General features: G+C 39.0%; 1 protein-coding gene across 4 annotated transcripts in view; it reads left to right on the top strand.

Moving 5' to 3' along the window:
* Positions 1-15,761, top strand: part of RGL1 (ral guanine nucleotide dissociation stimulator-like 1) — a 381,962-nt gene that overhangs the window by 250,691 nt on the left and 115,510 nt on the right. For all 4 annotated transcript variants that reach the window (XM_006872532.1, XM_006872531.1, XM_006872530.1 and 1 more), the window contains exon 3: positions 12,672-12,880. In XM_006872532.1, coding sequence (XP_006872594.1) covers positions 12,672-12,880 — 209 coding nt within the window. The remainder of the gene's footprint in view (positions 1-12,671; positions 12,881-15,761) is intronic.

The following is a 15,761-nucleotide window of genomic DNA, read 5'->3' as shown; positions in this document are numbered from 1 at the left end:
GACATATTGTCCTGAGGGAACAGTCGCTGGAGAAGGATGTCATGCTGGGTAAGGTGGAGGGTCAGAGAAGGAAAGGAAGACCTCTAACGAGATGGATTGGCCAGGTGGCATCATTAATGGTGTCAAGTGTGGCAGTGGTAGTGAGGTTGGCCCAGAATCGGACATTGTTTCGTTCTGCTGTGCATGGGATCGCTATGAGTCGGTTCCGACTCGATGGCACCTGACAACAACAACAACAAATTATATATATATATATATCTTCATTCATTGTTTATCTGAAATTCTGGGCCCTCTATTTTATCTGGCAACTCCAACCTTGCAAAAACAGTGAGTTCCCCTAACGTGGAAGTTCACACAAAGCAGGAGCTCACTCTGAGTTTGATGTATCTTGCTTTGGGCTTTGTATAGACTTTGGCTTACATTCCTTAGTTTCTACTGTGTAGATAGCTCACAACACCCAGATGTAGAGGCCTCACCATAACACTCTTCTGGGTGTCGCTTCATATGTAGCTTTTACTCAGAGAGTGGCAAGGACATGTAATCTGTACATTTGGGTAATGTGGAACCTAGCTTCTTATCTCTCGGGGTGTCCTATACAGTGGTAACTTTTTGTTGTTGCTGTTGATTGTGGTGATTGTAGGGCATTTGAAGAAGGAGTATAAAATATACCCTTGGTGTTTGGAATGAATGTAGGTATAGCAAGGCATAGCTCCTTATAAAGTCTATAAAGCCTCCTAGGTGCTAGAATTCCCTTTAGGGAGTTAAGACTGGAACAGTAGTTGTTTTTTGCTCTGCTGCTCTGCCCAGGATGCCTGGTAACTGATGTGTTCTGGTGGCTCAGTGTGGTTTTGCCAAGGACTCCATACTGTCTCCAGTTTAATGAGGCTGTTTTCAGCAAATTTCTTGTTAAAGTATCAGATGACTGAAGTATGATTTTGATTGAAAGACTTTTTTTTTTCTTCAAATGAGGAATACCCAAGTTTTAAACAGTTTTATGTTTTAGAAGGTGAGAGAATATTTTCTCCATGACTGGAATCAGCATTGAAATACGGCATATTTCTTCTCTCACATTCCCTTTTTCCTGTCCCCCTCAAGCCAAAATTCATAATTATGAAATTTCCACAGCTAGGATCCTTGGTCAGAGTTTTAGATATTTACTCTCATAGGAATCAGGCATGTTCTCTTAGGAACAGCTGAATTCTAATGTCCGAAAGATTGGCCAAGAAAACAATTGTGAAACATTTTTGTGGCCTCAGTATCAGGATCCTGTCAGTAAGACGATGGTCCCTGATTGAATCCAGATTGAGCTATTTCCTGTTAGTATGCTAACCCACAATGCAAGCTTGGCCTTCCACGTCTTGCTCTCCAAGTCTGTGTTATTAAACACGTGTCTGCCAAAAGTCCTCCCTGCCCTTTCTTTTAAATTTTAATTCAGAGTTGTTGAGACATTACGAACAAAAACAGGTCATAAAAGGATTACGTAGCTATAGAATAATTTGCTGCAAAAATGAAACTTTAAAATTTTAGCTTCTCCAGACTGGTCAGAAGCATATGTATTTTGTGTGTCTCCCTGATGTGCAGTTTCATTTCAAAAGAAGGCTATTCATAAGCAGCTAATTTTAAGTTTCATGTTTTCTAAAAATGTTCAAATATTGAGAAATAACTCATCTTCAAAAAAGCTTCGTCTTTCCTGCCATAGTAAGTAGATATTAGAGTGCTTAACCAGTCTCTTCTGAAAATAAAAATAGGCAAGTGCTCTTGCACGTTAACATACTTGACCCTTGCTAGTTTTTGAGATAATGATGATAGGTACCAGAGCAATTCCTCTACTTCATTTTATGACATTGCCGTAGATGCTCACTCACTGCAGTTACAGAATGATTTTTTAAAATTTAATTGTTCACAGTATTTTAATTAGTGTCTGTCAGTTCAAATATGGTTCTTTCTTAGGTACAGATGGGAGCTCTGTGACTCTGTAGGATAAACTGTATAGGACACACAACTGTGTTGAACCACTGACCTTGTGGGCTTGAACCAGAAGGTCAGTTGTTTGAGCCCGCCAGCTGCTCTGAAGGAGAAAGTAGAAGCTTTCTGCTTCCGCAAAAATTTACAATCTGGGAACTGACTCAATGACACTTTAAAAACAACAATGTATAGATACAAACACTGAGGAGCAAAACATGCTAACTGTATTTAAAGGCATTGGGCATGCAAATTGAGATTTTTGTTTTCCAGAGTAAAAGGAGGAATGAAAGGAAGCAATGGAATTAATGAGTAACATAATTCTACTCCCAAGGGAAAACCTTGATTTCCTGCCAAATCTGCTTTCTGGCAGGAAAAGGGACTCACTTCATCGTGTCTTTCTTTTTCTGTGTGTGAACATTTTATTGTGTTTTATGTGAAAGTTTACAGAGCAAATTAACTTCCCATTTTCCCATTCAACCATTTCCCATTTCCCATTAAATTGTTTGGCGACATTGGTTGCCATGCCACAATGAGTCAGCATTTTTTCCATTTCCACTCCACTGTCCCCTTTTCCATCCCTCCAGTTTCCCTGCTCCTCCTTATTTTTGCTTTGGGCAAATGTTGCCTATTAGGTCTTGTATAGTAGATGTCCTGGTCAAAATAGTCAGTAGTGGTAGCTGGGTATGCTGTTGTTGTTTTTTAATGCTGTTAAGTCGGTTCTGTATAGTGGTCACTTATATAGGGTCCATGGTCAAAGCAGTTGGTAGTGTTAGTTGGGCACCAGCTAGTTCTTTCAGGGTTAGGCTAGAGGAGGTTGTGGTTCGTGTGGGCTACTAGTCCTATGGACTAATGAGTTTCTTGAGTCCTTTGGTTTCCTTCACTTTCCTTTGCTGCAGATGGGAAGTTGTATCTTACATGGCCATTTATACGACCCCAGTGCTAATCATCAAACTGGGAGGTAGAACATTATCTTTATGAACTATGTTATGCTAATTTACCTAGATGTCCTCTGAGACTATGGTCTTTAGCCTTCAAACTCTGTAACTCTGTAACTCTGTCCCATGAGGTGTTTGGATATGCCTAAAAAGTTTCTAATTAGGAAAGGCATGTGCCACCATACTTATTCAGTCTGCATGCTGAGTCAATAATCTGAGAAACTGGATTACATGAAGATGAATGTGGCATCAGGATTGAAGGAAAACTCATTACCAACTTGAGTTATGCAGATGACATAACCTTATTTGCTGAAAATGAAGAGGACTTAAACTTACTTGTGAAGATTGAAGACTACAATCTTAAGTATAGATTGCACCTCAGTGTTAACAAAACAAAAATTCTTACAACTGGACTAATAGTATCATGATGAATATAGAAAAGATTCAAGTTGTCAAAGACTTCATTTTACGTGGACTTATACAACACTGATGGAAGCAACAGTCAAGAAATCAAAAGATGTGTTGCATTAGACAAATTTGTGGCAAAAGACCTCTTTAATGTGTTTAAGAGCAAAGGTGTCACTTTGAGGACTAAGCTACATCTGACCTAAGCCACTGACAATGACTAAGGAAGACCAGAGAAGAACCGATGCATTGAATTATGAAGAGTATTCGAAGTACCATGGACTGCCAGAAGAACAAACAAATCTGTTTTGAAAGAAGCACAGCCAGAATGCTTATTAGAAGTGAGGTGGTGGGACTTTGTCTCTTGTATTTTGGACATGTATTTAGGAGGGACAAGTCCTTGGAGATGGATATCATGCTTTGTAAAGTGAAGGGTCAATGAAAAAGAGGAAGTCTATCAATGAGATGGACTGGTACCGCAAAACGGTCTCATGCATTACAGCAGTTGTGAGGATGGTGTTTCATTCTGTTGTGCATAGGGTTGCCATAAGTTATAACTGACTTTATGGCACTTAACAAAAAAAAAAAAAAAACAAGTTTCTAAAACTCTATCGTTTATTTTCTCTTTCAGAAATCTGAATGCAATTGTGGCATATACAGTATGTATATACAAATGCCCACAACTTTCTCTATATCCCTTGTATTCCTAGATGTCTTCCCATACCTATGTAACATTGTTGTTGCTGTTGTGAAGTGCCGTCGAGTCGTTTCCTACCCATAGTGATCCTGTATAGGGTTTCTGAGAAGCAGCTGGTGAGCTTGAACCACCAACCTTGCAGTTCAAACAGCTTTTCAGTCTGGGACATTAACCCACAGCCCCACACATACATATCTACTTATATAACCACTTACAAAATTTTGGTTATTACTGTTTTTGCAAGAATTGTGTATATCATAATATTTACCACGTTGTTGTTCTGTGCCATCGAAAATATTTCAACTCATAGCGACCCCATATAGGGGATTTGGAGAGGAGCTTGTGGGTTTGAACTGCCGACTTGTCAGTTACCAGTTCAATACTTATCCTACAACACCATACCAGATCTCATACTTTACCATAAAATTGTCCTTTATTCTTGCATGCCTCTCAGTGTCTTCATTTACCTTGGTCATATTGTATTGACTTCCTCTAGAATGTGAATTGTCTTTTCTTTCACAGTTAGCACTTGTCTAAGCACTGGACTGCTAAGTACAAGGTTACAGTTCAAACCCACTCCTTGGAAATCCTATACAGAATCACTGTGAGTCAGAATCGACTTGATGGCACTTAACAACAACAACATGCAAATAGACATACACAATATATATAGTAATATAGTAATTGATTGTCCTGTCCTCTCACCTGCCATCCTTGGTAACCATATTAGAATGTTGCTTTCTGTGTGTAAACCTATTCTTGATGTTTTATAAAAGCGGTATCATACAAGATTTGTCCCTTTGTGATTGACTTATTTCACTCATCATGAGGGGGCTTCAAAAGTTCATGGGAAAATTCCATTTTTCAGGAGTTTTTTGAAGCCCCCTCGGATAATGTCCTCCAGATTTAATCCATATCTTGGAGTCCTGGTGTGGCCTTGTAGGTTACTACATTGGACTGCTAAGTCGGTTTGAACCGCAAGGTCAGTAGTTCAAGCTCCCCAACCACCCCTTGGAATCGCTATCAGGGTTGCTATGGGTTGGAAGTGACTTGATGACACTTAACAACAACAACATAAGATGTTTAATGGGCTGATCATTATTCTTTATCATTCCATTGTGTATGGGTACCACATTTTGTTTATTAACTTATCCACTGATGCACACTTAGGTTTTTCCATATTTTTGCTGTTGTGAATAATTCTGCAGTGAATATGGGCGTGTGTATGTCTATTTGTATCTCTGATCTTGGTCTTCTAGGCTATATACTTAGGAGTGGAGTTTCTGGATCATATGGTATTTCTATTTCTAGCTTCTTAAGGACATGCCACACTATTTTCCATGCCTTGAAAACAAGGTTGCTATGAGTTGTAATTGAATGATGCAGAAAGCATCAAAAGAAGATGGAAGGAATACATAGAGTCACTGTACCAAATGCAAAAGGTTGATGTTCAACCGTTTCAAGAGGTAGTAGCATATGATCAAGAGCCAAGGATACTGAAGGAACAAGTCCAAGGTACATTGAAGGAATTGGCAAAGAACAAGGCACCAGTAATTGATGAAATAAAAATTGAAATCTTCCAAGAAAGTGAGGTGGCACAGGAGGCACTCAATCATCTATGCCAAGAAATTTGGAAGACAGCTATGTGGCCAACTGATTGGAAGAGATCCATGTTTGTGCCCATTCCAAAGAGAGGTGACCCAATGGAATACAGAAATCATCGGACAATCTCTTTGATATCCCATGCGAGTAAAGTTTTACTCAAGGTAATACAGAAACGGCTGCAAACATGCATTGATAGAGAACTTCCAGAGGTTCAAGCTGGATTCAGAAGAGGCTGTGGAAGGAGAGATATCATTGCTGATGTCCGATGGATCTTGGCTGAAAGCAGAAAATAGCAGAAAGATGTTTACCTGTGCTTTATCGACTATACAAAGGATTGTGTGAATCATGACAATCTATGGATAACATTGTGAAGTATGAGTATTCCTGAACACTCAATTGTGCTTATGAGGAATCTGTACCTGGACCAAGAGGCAGTTTTTCAAACAGATCATGGGAACACTGAATGGTTTAAAATTTAAAAAGGTGTGTGACAGGGTTGTATTCTTCCACCATGCTTATTCAACCTGTATGCTGAACATATAATCTGAGAAGCTGTGTTATATGAAGAAAAACGTGGCATCAGGATTGGAGGAAGACTCATTAACAACTTACAGTATGCAGATGATACAACCTTGCTTGCTGAAAGTGAAAAGGACTTAAAACATTTACTGATGAAGATCAAAGAGCACAGACTTCGGTATGGATTGCATCTCAGTGTAAAGAAAACAAAAATCCTCGCCACTGGACCAATAAACAACATTCTTATCAATGGAGAAAAGATTGAAGTTGCCAAGGACTTCATTTTTCTTGGATCAACTATCAACACTCATGGAAGCAGCAGTCAAATCAAACGACATATTGCATTGGGCAGATTTGCTTCACAAAACCTTTTTGAAGTGTTGAAGAGCAAAAATGTCAGCTTGAGGACTAAGGTGTGCCTGACCCAAGCCATGGTATTTTTAATAACCTCATATGCATGTGAAAGCTGGACAGTAAATAAGGAATATGGTAGAAGAATTGATGCTTTTGAGTTATGGTGTTAAAGGAGAATATTGAAAGTGCCATGGGCTGCCAAAAGAACCCACAGATCTGTATTGGAAGAAGTGCAGCCAGAGTGCTCCTTGGAGGCCAGGATTGCCAAACTTCGTCTCTCATACTTTGGACATATTGTCAAGAGGGAGTAGTCACTGGAGAAGGATATCATGTTTGGTAAAGTGGAGGGTCAGAGACAAAGAGGAAGACCCCCAGCGAGATGGATTGGCCAAGAGGCAGCATCAATTGGCTCAAGCGTAGCAACAATAGTGAGGTTGGCCCAGGATTGGGCAGTGTTTCATTCTGCTGTGCATAAGGTCTCTGTGAGTTGGTACTGACTCCATGGCACCTAACAACAACAAAACAAAGAGTTGTAACAAACTCGATGGCATTTAACAACAATAGTACCGTTTTCCGTAATGATTGTCCCATTTTATAATGCCACCAGCAGTGAGTGTCTAAGAGTTCCGATCTCCCCACATCCTAGCCAGCATTTGTTGTTTTCTGTTTTTTAAGATCAGTGCCATGGCTATTTGGGTGAGATGGTATCTCATTGTTTTGATTTGTATCTCTTTAGTGGCTAATGATTGGGAGCATCTATCTTTTCATGTGATTGTTAGCTCTCTGAATGTGTCTTTGGACATGAATTTTGCTCATTTTTTGATTTGATTGTTTGTTGTTGAAGTGTTGAAACCTTCTGTATATATTAAAGATTAGCCCTTGTCAGAGATGTTGTAGCCAAAATTTTCTCTCAGTATGAAGGTTATCCTTTTACTGTTTTGGTATAATCTTGAGCATTGGTACCTAACTTTTGAAAGGTCTCAGTTACCTAGTTTATCATCTATTATTCTTGCATTTTGGTTATGTTTGATACTGTCTCTAGCTATAACATAAATTAACTTTGTTCCTATATTATCTTCCAGAAACTGTATAGTTATAGGCTTAACATTTAGGTCTTTGCTTAATATGAGTTAATATTTGTGTATGGTGTGAGGTATGAATTTGGTTTATTTTTTCTGCAAATGTATATCCAGTTATGCCAGTACCGTTTATGGTGTGAGGTATGAATTTGGTTTATTTTTTCTGCAAATGGATATCCAGTTATGCCAGTACTGTTTCTTTCCCATTTAGTGGACTTAGATCTTTTACTAAATATCAGTTGGACATAGCTGGGTGGACTTACTTCTCAGTTCTCAGTATCAGGCTATTTTGACCACTATGGCTGGATAGTAAGTTCTCTGGAAATGTGATGCTTCCTACTTTCTTCTTCTTCAATGATGCTTCAACTATTTGGGGCCTCTTTCCTTTCCATCTAAAACTGGAGTTTGTTTTTTTCATTTCATCAAAGAACATTGTTGAGGTTTAGCTTGGGAGTGTATTGTATCTGTAGATCGCTTTGGATAGTATCGACGTTTTCGTAATGTTAAGTCTTCTAATCCTTGAGCATAGTATGTTTTTCCTGTTTAGTTAGGTCTGTTTTGGTTTCTTGCAACAGTGTTTTATAGTTTTCCTTGTATATGCCATTTACATTCTTGGTTAGATTTATTCCTAGATATTTTAAACTCCTGGTATGGCGCTATAGGATAAGGACTGGACTGTGAACCACTGGGTCTGTGGTACAAATCCACTAGCTTACTCTCCTTGGAATGAGTCAGAATTGACTCAATGGCGCTCAACTACTACAGTCCTTGACTATATTTTGGAAGAATTTGAGTAGAATTTGTGTCAACGCTCTCTAAATGTTTGGCAGAACTTCCCATTGAAACCACCTGGGCTGGGGATGTTTGTTTTTTAAATGACATCTTTAATTTCTTCTTTTGTTGTGGCTGTATTTAGGTTTTGTTGCCTCTGTGTTAGTTTAGGTAGGTAATGTGTTTAGAGACATGCTTCCATTTCTTTTAGGTTTATAAAGTTGTTTACAGTATAGTTTTTCCTGTTGTTCTGTTAGGATCCTTTTTCTGTTGTAACATCACTTGTCTCCTTTCTTACTTTGGCTGTCTGTATCCTCTCAGTTTTTTTTTCCTTTGTCAGTTTGGCTAATGATTTGTCATATTCTTTGATCCTCTTAAACAGTCAATTTCTAGTCCCACTGAGTCTTTTATTTTCTGATTTATTACTGCTGTAGTCTTTAATTTCTTCTGTGACTGTAGATTTCTTTTGTTGCTCTTTTTCTGTTTGTTGGATTTGTACACTCAAGCTGTTGATTTTGGTCCTTTTTAAAGATGTGCATTTATTGCAGTAAATGTTCATCTAAGTACTAGTTTTGCTGTAGTCCAAAGGCTAAATACACAGTGAGTTGTAGTGTTCTCATTTGATCTCAAGAATTTAAAAATTTTATTCTTAATTTCTTCTATTACACAATAGTTTTTAATCAAGTCCACTGACAAGTGTTTTTCTCTGTTTATATTTTTGTCCATATCAGTGTTCAATTAAAATAAGTTTCTTTAAATAGTCACTACTTCCAGTAGTACTATCTTGGCTAGTAATAATCACTAGTATCTAAACTTTAAGAAGCTCTGGTAGCGTAGTGGTTACGAATCAGGCTGTTAATCTCAAGGTCGGCAGTTCAAAACTACCAGCTGTTCTGTGGGAGAAAGATGAGGCTTTCTGCTCCCATAAAGATTTATAGCCTCGGAAACCCTGTACAGGATCGCTATGATTCGGAACTGACTCCATGGCACATAACAACAACAACAACAAACTTGCAGTCAAAAAGCTTCTCTTTTTGTAACTGTTGTTTTGTAGTACACACTTATTTAGACCAATACTGTACCAAGTAATTAAAACAGAACCATTACTCGGTTTCAAAGTGACGTTTGTATAAAATATAAAAAGAGGACCATGAGATGTGAAATTATTTGGTTAAGGAATTAACGAGGTAATGATCCTTGATTTATAATTAGAGCTTGAATATCCCACAAGATTGAAAAGCTGCTCCTTTTGTTGTTATTTCTACTATTTGACATTGAAAAAAATATTTTTTTAACTAGTGCTTTTTATTATTATGATGGCAGTAGTGGTAATTATGTGCTGTGGAGTCAGTTCTGACTCATAGTGACTCTGCATAGGGTTCCCAAGACTGTAAATCTTTACGGGAACAAAAAGCTTCAGTTCCTAGGGAACTGATGATAGTTTAGAACTACTGCTCTTGAGATTAGCAGCCCGACTCGTAACCAAAATGCTACCAGAGCTCCTTATTTATTATTATACAGGCTGATAATTAACTTTGGTCTCTTGAAAAGGACAAGATAAAAAACACAGAGTATCCCTAAATTTTGATATTAAGAGGTTAAAGTCATATATATGTTTGAAGATAAAAATTAACATTATATCCTATAATCTTTTGATTCTTCTTCGTAGTGATAAGTATGAATTAAATTTTAGCTATATCACAGTGATTTATTAAGCCAACATTTTCATTTGGAAGTTCTGAATGATCCTCTCAGAATAAAGGGAAAATCCCTTTGGAAGTACCATTTCTATATTTGTTCCTTAGAGAGTTTCATAACACTTCATTATGAAGCGTTAACATTAGCATATTAAAGATGTAAGAAATAATGTGATAAAGAAATGCTGGACCCCATAGTTCCCAAACTCGACCGCACATGCTTCGTTTTTTGTAACTTGTTTTGCAGCACACACTTAAGCCAGTACAGTACCAAGTAATTAAAAATCTAATTAGAATTTGAAGCCATGTGTCCTTTTCATTTACTATTTCTAATGAAAGATAATTAAAGCTTCTGCGAGACAGATGGGTATTATGATAGTTCTGTTTTAAAACTACTTATAAAGTGCTAACAAAAAATTATTAGGCCATGTTGTTGTTGTTCTTAAGTACCATAGAGTCGGTTCTGACCCATAGTGACCCTGTATAGGGTTTCCAAGGAACAGCTGGTGAGCTTAAGCCGCCTTTGCAAACAGCTTTGCAGTCTGGCGCATTAACCCACAGCGCCACACCAGGACTCCATTAGGCCATGATCTGAGTTAAAAAACCTAAGAAACATTAAAAAAAAAAAAAAGGTATTTTGTCTGCACTACATCTCTCTCCTGGTGTAGCTCTGTAAGATAAGCACTGGACCACAAAGTCGGTTTGAACCACAAGGTAGGTGGCTCAAACTCATCAGCCGTACCTCTAAACCCTATACAGGGTTGTTATGAGTCAGAACCAACTCAAATACACTTAACAACACCAACAAAATCACTCTCCTTAGTAAACTTAAAATATGTCAAAAATTAGATAAAGACATAAAACCATCTCCTACATACTATTAGTATCTTTTGGAAGTTAGCTCCATGGCACTAAACTATTCTAACTCCCTTTCTAAAAGTAGCTGTTGCCACTTTGGTTTTACACAAGTGTACCTGTTAATTAGCTTCCAGCGGTTTACCTTCCCGCAGTTCAAATCAAGAAAAAGTAAACATGCTATATAATAAGCACAGTGTCTTCATTTAGAAGTTCAGTTGTCTTTTCTTTGCTTTTCTTCGCAATCTGATTATTTAACTTGAGGAGAATCTGTCAAAACTCTTCAAAGTTACAATGTAGAGAAACTGCCTGGTAATTGTTTGCATCACTTAGAATAATTACTTTAGAATGAGATTTATTACAGGACTCCTGTACTTACAGCAGCTTCCTCTAGGGCCTATGAAGGACTAGTTAAATTTTAACATTGCATCTCTCTATAATTTGTTAGGAGCACTTTATTGCTGAATGTAAGTAAGGTGGTTCTGACTCACAGGGACCTCGTATAGAGTTTTTGAGGCTATAAATCTTTATGAGAGCAGAAAGCTTCATCTTTCTCCCAAGGAGTTGACCTTGTGGTTAGCAACCCACCTCGTAGCCCACTCTGCTGCCAGAACACCTTGAATGTAAGATACACCTGTATTTTCCTTACATTTAAAAAAAATCATTCTCAGGTTATAAGCTTTACAGATTATATCACCAGTCAGTTCTTCTGGTTATAGTTTATTTTTATCAAGGCATAATTATCCCTGCCCCATGGAGCAGGTGGTGGGTTTGAACCACTGACCTTACGATTAGCCGATTAGCAGCTGAGGCTCTTTCAGCAATCTATATCGTTCTCATGTCAAGAACTAAAAGGTGGGCTTATGCATCACACACCCTCTTCCATTACTCCCCAGAGACTTTGCAGCGCTGCTTGGCGTAGTCACTTCTCAGTCGCCTCTATTGATTGTCTGTTGATCTGGAGTGAGGATCACATGGCCTTTCACAGACTAAAGGATGTCCTTTAATTCCTTAAGATGCAGGGAAACCACCCAATGGTGCGCTTGTACAAGTTCAGCAAAAGACTCATACGGGAGGGGAATGCTTATCGGTTTCTATGGAAAACATTCCCACCATGGCTGATGGCAAGCTCTCAGAATGAAGTGAGCTGGCTCATACAATTTCGAAGAATGTATCAATTGGCTCTCCAAAGCTGGTCTGAGTCAGCTCTAGCATACCACTCTAGGAGGTGTCTTTAAGAATGAATTTGAAAACTCACCCAGGAACAATAGAAAGGGAATGATAAATAATAACATTTCCTAAATACAACCCTGGGCTCATAGAAAATAACCAGATAAAATGTGCCAACAACCGAGTACTGATAGATAGGGGAGTAAGTAGACTGTAACCACTGTGAAGTAGCACCTCTACTTCTAGACAGTGAGGGAACACATACCATCACCACCACATACCGCACTCTACAGTGGGAGAACACTACCCCACCTGACTTCTAAAAACCAGAACCCAAACCCCCTGCCATCAAGTTCATTCTGACTCAAGAGTGACCCTATATAGGATTCCCAAGACTGTAAATCTTTACAAACACAGGCAGCCTCATGTTTCTCCTGGAGAAACTGGTGGAACTGGTGGATTTGAACCACTGACCTTATGCTTAGCAGCCCAATGCCTCGCTCGTTCAATAAGAACAAACAATATAGGTTATGGTCTGTGGTTCTCAAATATTTCAGGGTTTTCCAATTTACTTTAGGGATTCCGTTTTCCTGACTGTAATCTTTGCTTTATTGTACAGGTTGAAGGGAACCAGCTGCCTCCAGGACATACCGTCAGTCAGTATGAGACCTGTAAAATCAGGACCATAAAAGCTGGCACGTTGGAGAAGCTTGTGGAGAACCTACTGACAGCTTTTGGGGACAATGACTTTACCTACATCAGCATTTTCCTGTCCACATACAGAGGCTTTGCCTCCACTAAAGAAGTGCTGGAGCTGCTGCTGGACAGGTAAGAGTCTGGAGGCATTGAGAGTTGTTAGAGCTGTTTGCAGAGATTCAGGTTCTGAATCCCCTGCACTTGGTACGCTGAGAGGTAGGTGTGAGGATGGATGAACTGGCAGGAATGACTTCTGGAACAATTGGCATGAAGATTATTCAGGAGACCCTCATGGCCTATTTCTAGGGGAAAAAAAGAAATCTCATATAAATCTATAAAGTTATAGATACCATAATTCTAGACTCAACTGTTTATGAATTTCAGTTACTATTTGCCACTGTAATTTTTTCTCCATATTTTTATAATCCTGTATAATTCTAGTAAATAATCAGTTGACCAGGATTCTTACAGGGTTGTTGTTGTTAAGTGCCATCGAGTCAATTCAGACCCATAGAGACCCTGTGTAAGGTTTCCAAGGAGCAGCTGGTGAGCTTGAACTGCCAACCTTGCACGTCACACGGCTTTGCAGTCTGATGCATTAGCCCACAGTGCACACCAGGATGTTGTTGTTGTTGTTGTCAGGTGCCATCGAATCGGAACCGACTCATAGCGACCCCATGCACAGCAGAACGAAACAATGCTCGATCCTGGGCCAACCTCACCACCGCTGCCACCCCCGAGTCCATCAATGATGCCACCTGGCCGATCCATCTTATTGGAGGTCTTCCTCTTTTTCTCTGACCCTCCACCCTACCCAGCATGACATCCTTCTCCAACGATTGTTTCCTCCGGACTACATGTCCAAAGTAGGAGAGACGAAGCTTAGCCATCCTGGCCTCCAAGGAGCACTCTGGCTGCACTTCTTCCAAAACAGATCTATTGGTTCTTTTGGCAGTCCATGGCACCCTCAGTATTCTCCTCCAACACCACAACTCAAAGGCATCAATTCTTCTACGATCCTCTTTATTCACTGTCCAGCTTTCGCATCCATATGAGGCTATTGAAAACACAATGGCCTGGGTCAGGCGCACCTTAGTCCTCAAGCTGACATCTCTGCTCTTCAATACTTTAAAAAGTTCCTGTGCAGCAGATTTGCCCAGTACAATACGTCGTCTGATCTCTTGACTGCTACTTCCGCGAGTGTTGATAGTTGATCCAAGAAGAATGAAGTCCTTGACAACTTCAACCCTTTCTCCATTGATAAGAATGTTGTTTATTGGTCCAGTAGTGAGGATTAAATATGATACTATGGATGAAGTGTGCAGCTCATTATTAAGCCTATTGCTGTTGTTAAGTGCCTTAGAGTCAGTTCTGACCCATAGCGACCCCGTCTAGGGTTCCCAAGGAATAGCTGGTGAGTGTGAACCGCTAACCATGCGGTTCAAAGTGACTTTGCAGTCCAGCGCACTAAGCCACAGCACCACACCAGGCCTCTAGGAAGTGGCTAATGATGGTGGCACTGATAACGAGGACAATACTAATACTTGTTAACAGTCCCCATGTATTGGTGCTTTATGGATATGTACATAGCATGATCACTATTGTGAAGCCACGTGCTACCCAAAGTAGAGCGTGTACATTGTGATTCACATGCTGGTCATTACATCTCTCCCCTTTGTTTTATTTATAATTAAACTTCGTCTTTTAAAAACCGATTGTTGAATTGACTTGATGTTGGGAGGAAGAAAACTGTCAGACAAGCAATTGTTTTAGAATCATGAGCATCCTCATCCAAATCCTTATATTCTGGGGTTTCCTGCATGAGGAAGGAAATGAGATAGGATATTTTTGTTGGGGGGTGGGGGAATCATTGTGATTGTTAAATATTGAGTTTCGTTTTAAGAAGTAATTCTTTATTTTAAAAAGTTAACACTCATTGGCAGAGGAAAGATGGGCTGGCGGGAGACACAGGGAGGAACACAGTGTTGCAAGTGAAGAGACATACATGCTGTTAACTGTTGGTGCGTGGAGGGGATTGCAACCATGTAATGAAGCAAAGTGTATGATTTGTTGAATGTAAAACTGATGATCTGCCCTGTGAACCTTCACTCAATTCACAATAAAAAGTCAAAAAAAAAAAAAAAGTAATACAAACTCATGTTAAAAACTCTTACATTTTAGAAGGAGATAAAGAAAAATATTAGTCTTTTCATATTGCTATTTTTTTCCATCCAAATATCATTTAATAGATTTTTTTCAATATATGGAAATAGAAAGAGGAGAAGTAAATAGACAGAAATGTATACATAGAAGTAATCCACATATGTAGTGAAAATTTCAAACAATTTAGAAAATTGCAAAAGTAAAAAGTAAAAATTTCCTTTTCTCCAAACTTCCCAGTCCATCCCTCCTAGGCAATCACTCCAAAGCATTCTTTTTGTTGACTTCCAGAATTTTCTCTGTGAGTGTGTGTGTATACGCTTATTTGTTGTTGTTATTAAGTGTCAAGTAGGTTCCTACTCATAGTGACCCTGTATAGGGTTTCCAAGAAGCAACTGATAGGTTTGAACTGCCAACCTTGTGGTAAACAGGCCAGTGCTTGTCCTATAGTGAGCACAACTCCATAAGCTATACTGTTGTTGTTAAGTGCCGTTGAGTCAGTTCTGACTCATAGTGAACCTGTATAGAGTTTCTGAGCAGTGGTATAGATAGATAGATAGATAGATAGATAGATAGATAGATAGATAGATAGATAGATAGATAGACAGATAGATGATAGAAAGAATACATCTCAATGCCAAGAAAACAAAAATCCTCACCACTGGACCAATCAACAACATTCTTATCAGCAAAGGAAAGATTGAAGTTGTCAAGGACTTCATTCTTCTTGGATCAACTATCAACACTCGCGGAAGCAGCAGTCAAGAGATCAGACGACGTATTGCTTTGGGCAAATCTGCTGCACAGGAACTTTCTGAAGTATTGAAGAGCAGAGATGTCAGCTTGAGGACTA

The sequence above is a fragment of the Chrysochloris asiatica genome, unplaced genomic scaffold, assembly GCF_000296735.1.
Source record: "Chrysochloris asiatica unplaced genomic scaffold, ChrAsi1.0 scaffold00203, whole genome shotgun sequence".
Lineage (NCBI taxonomy): Eukaryota > Metazoa > Chordata > Mammalia > Afrosoricida > Chrysochloridae > Chrysochloris > Chrysochloris asiatica.
Note: the sequence above shows the minus strand (reverse complement) of the source record. Positions and strands in the feature narration are given on the sequence as shown.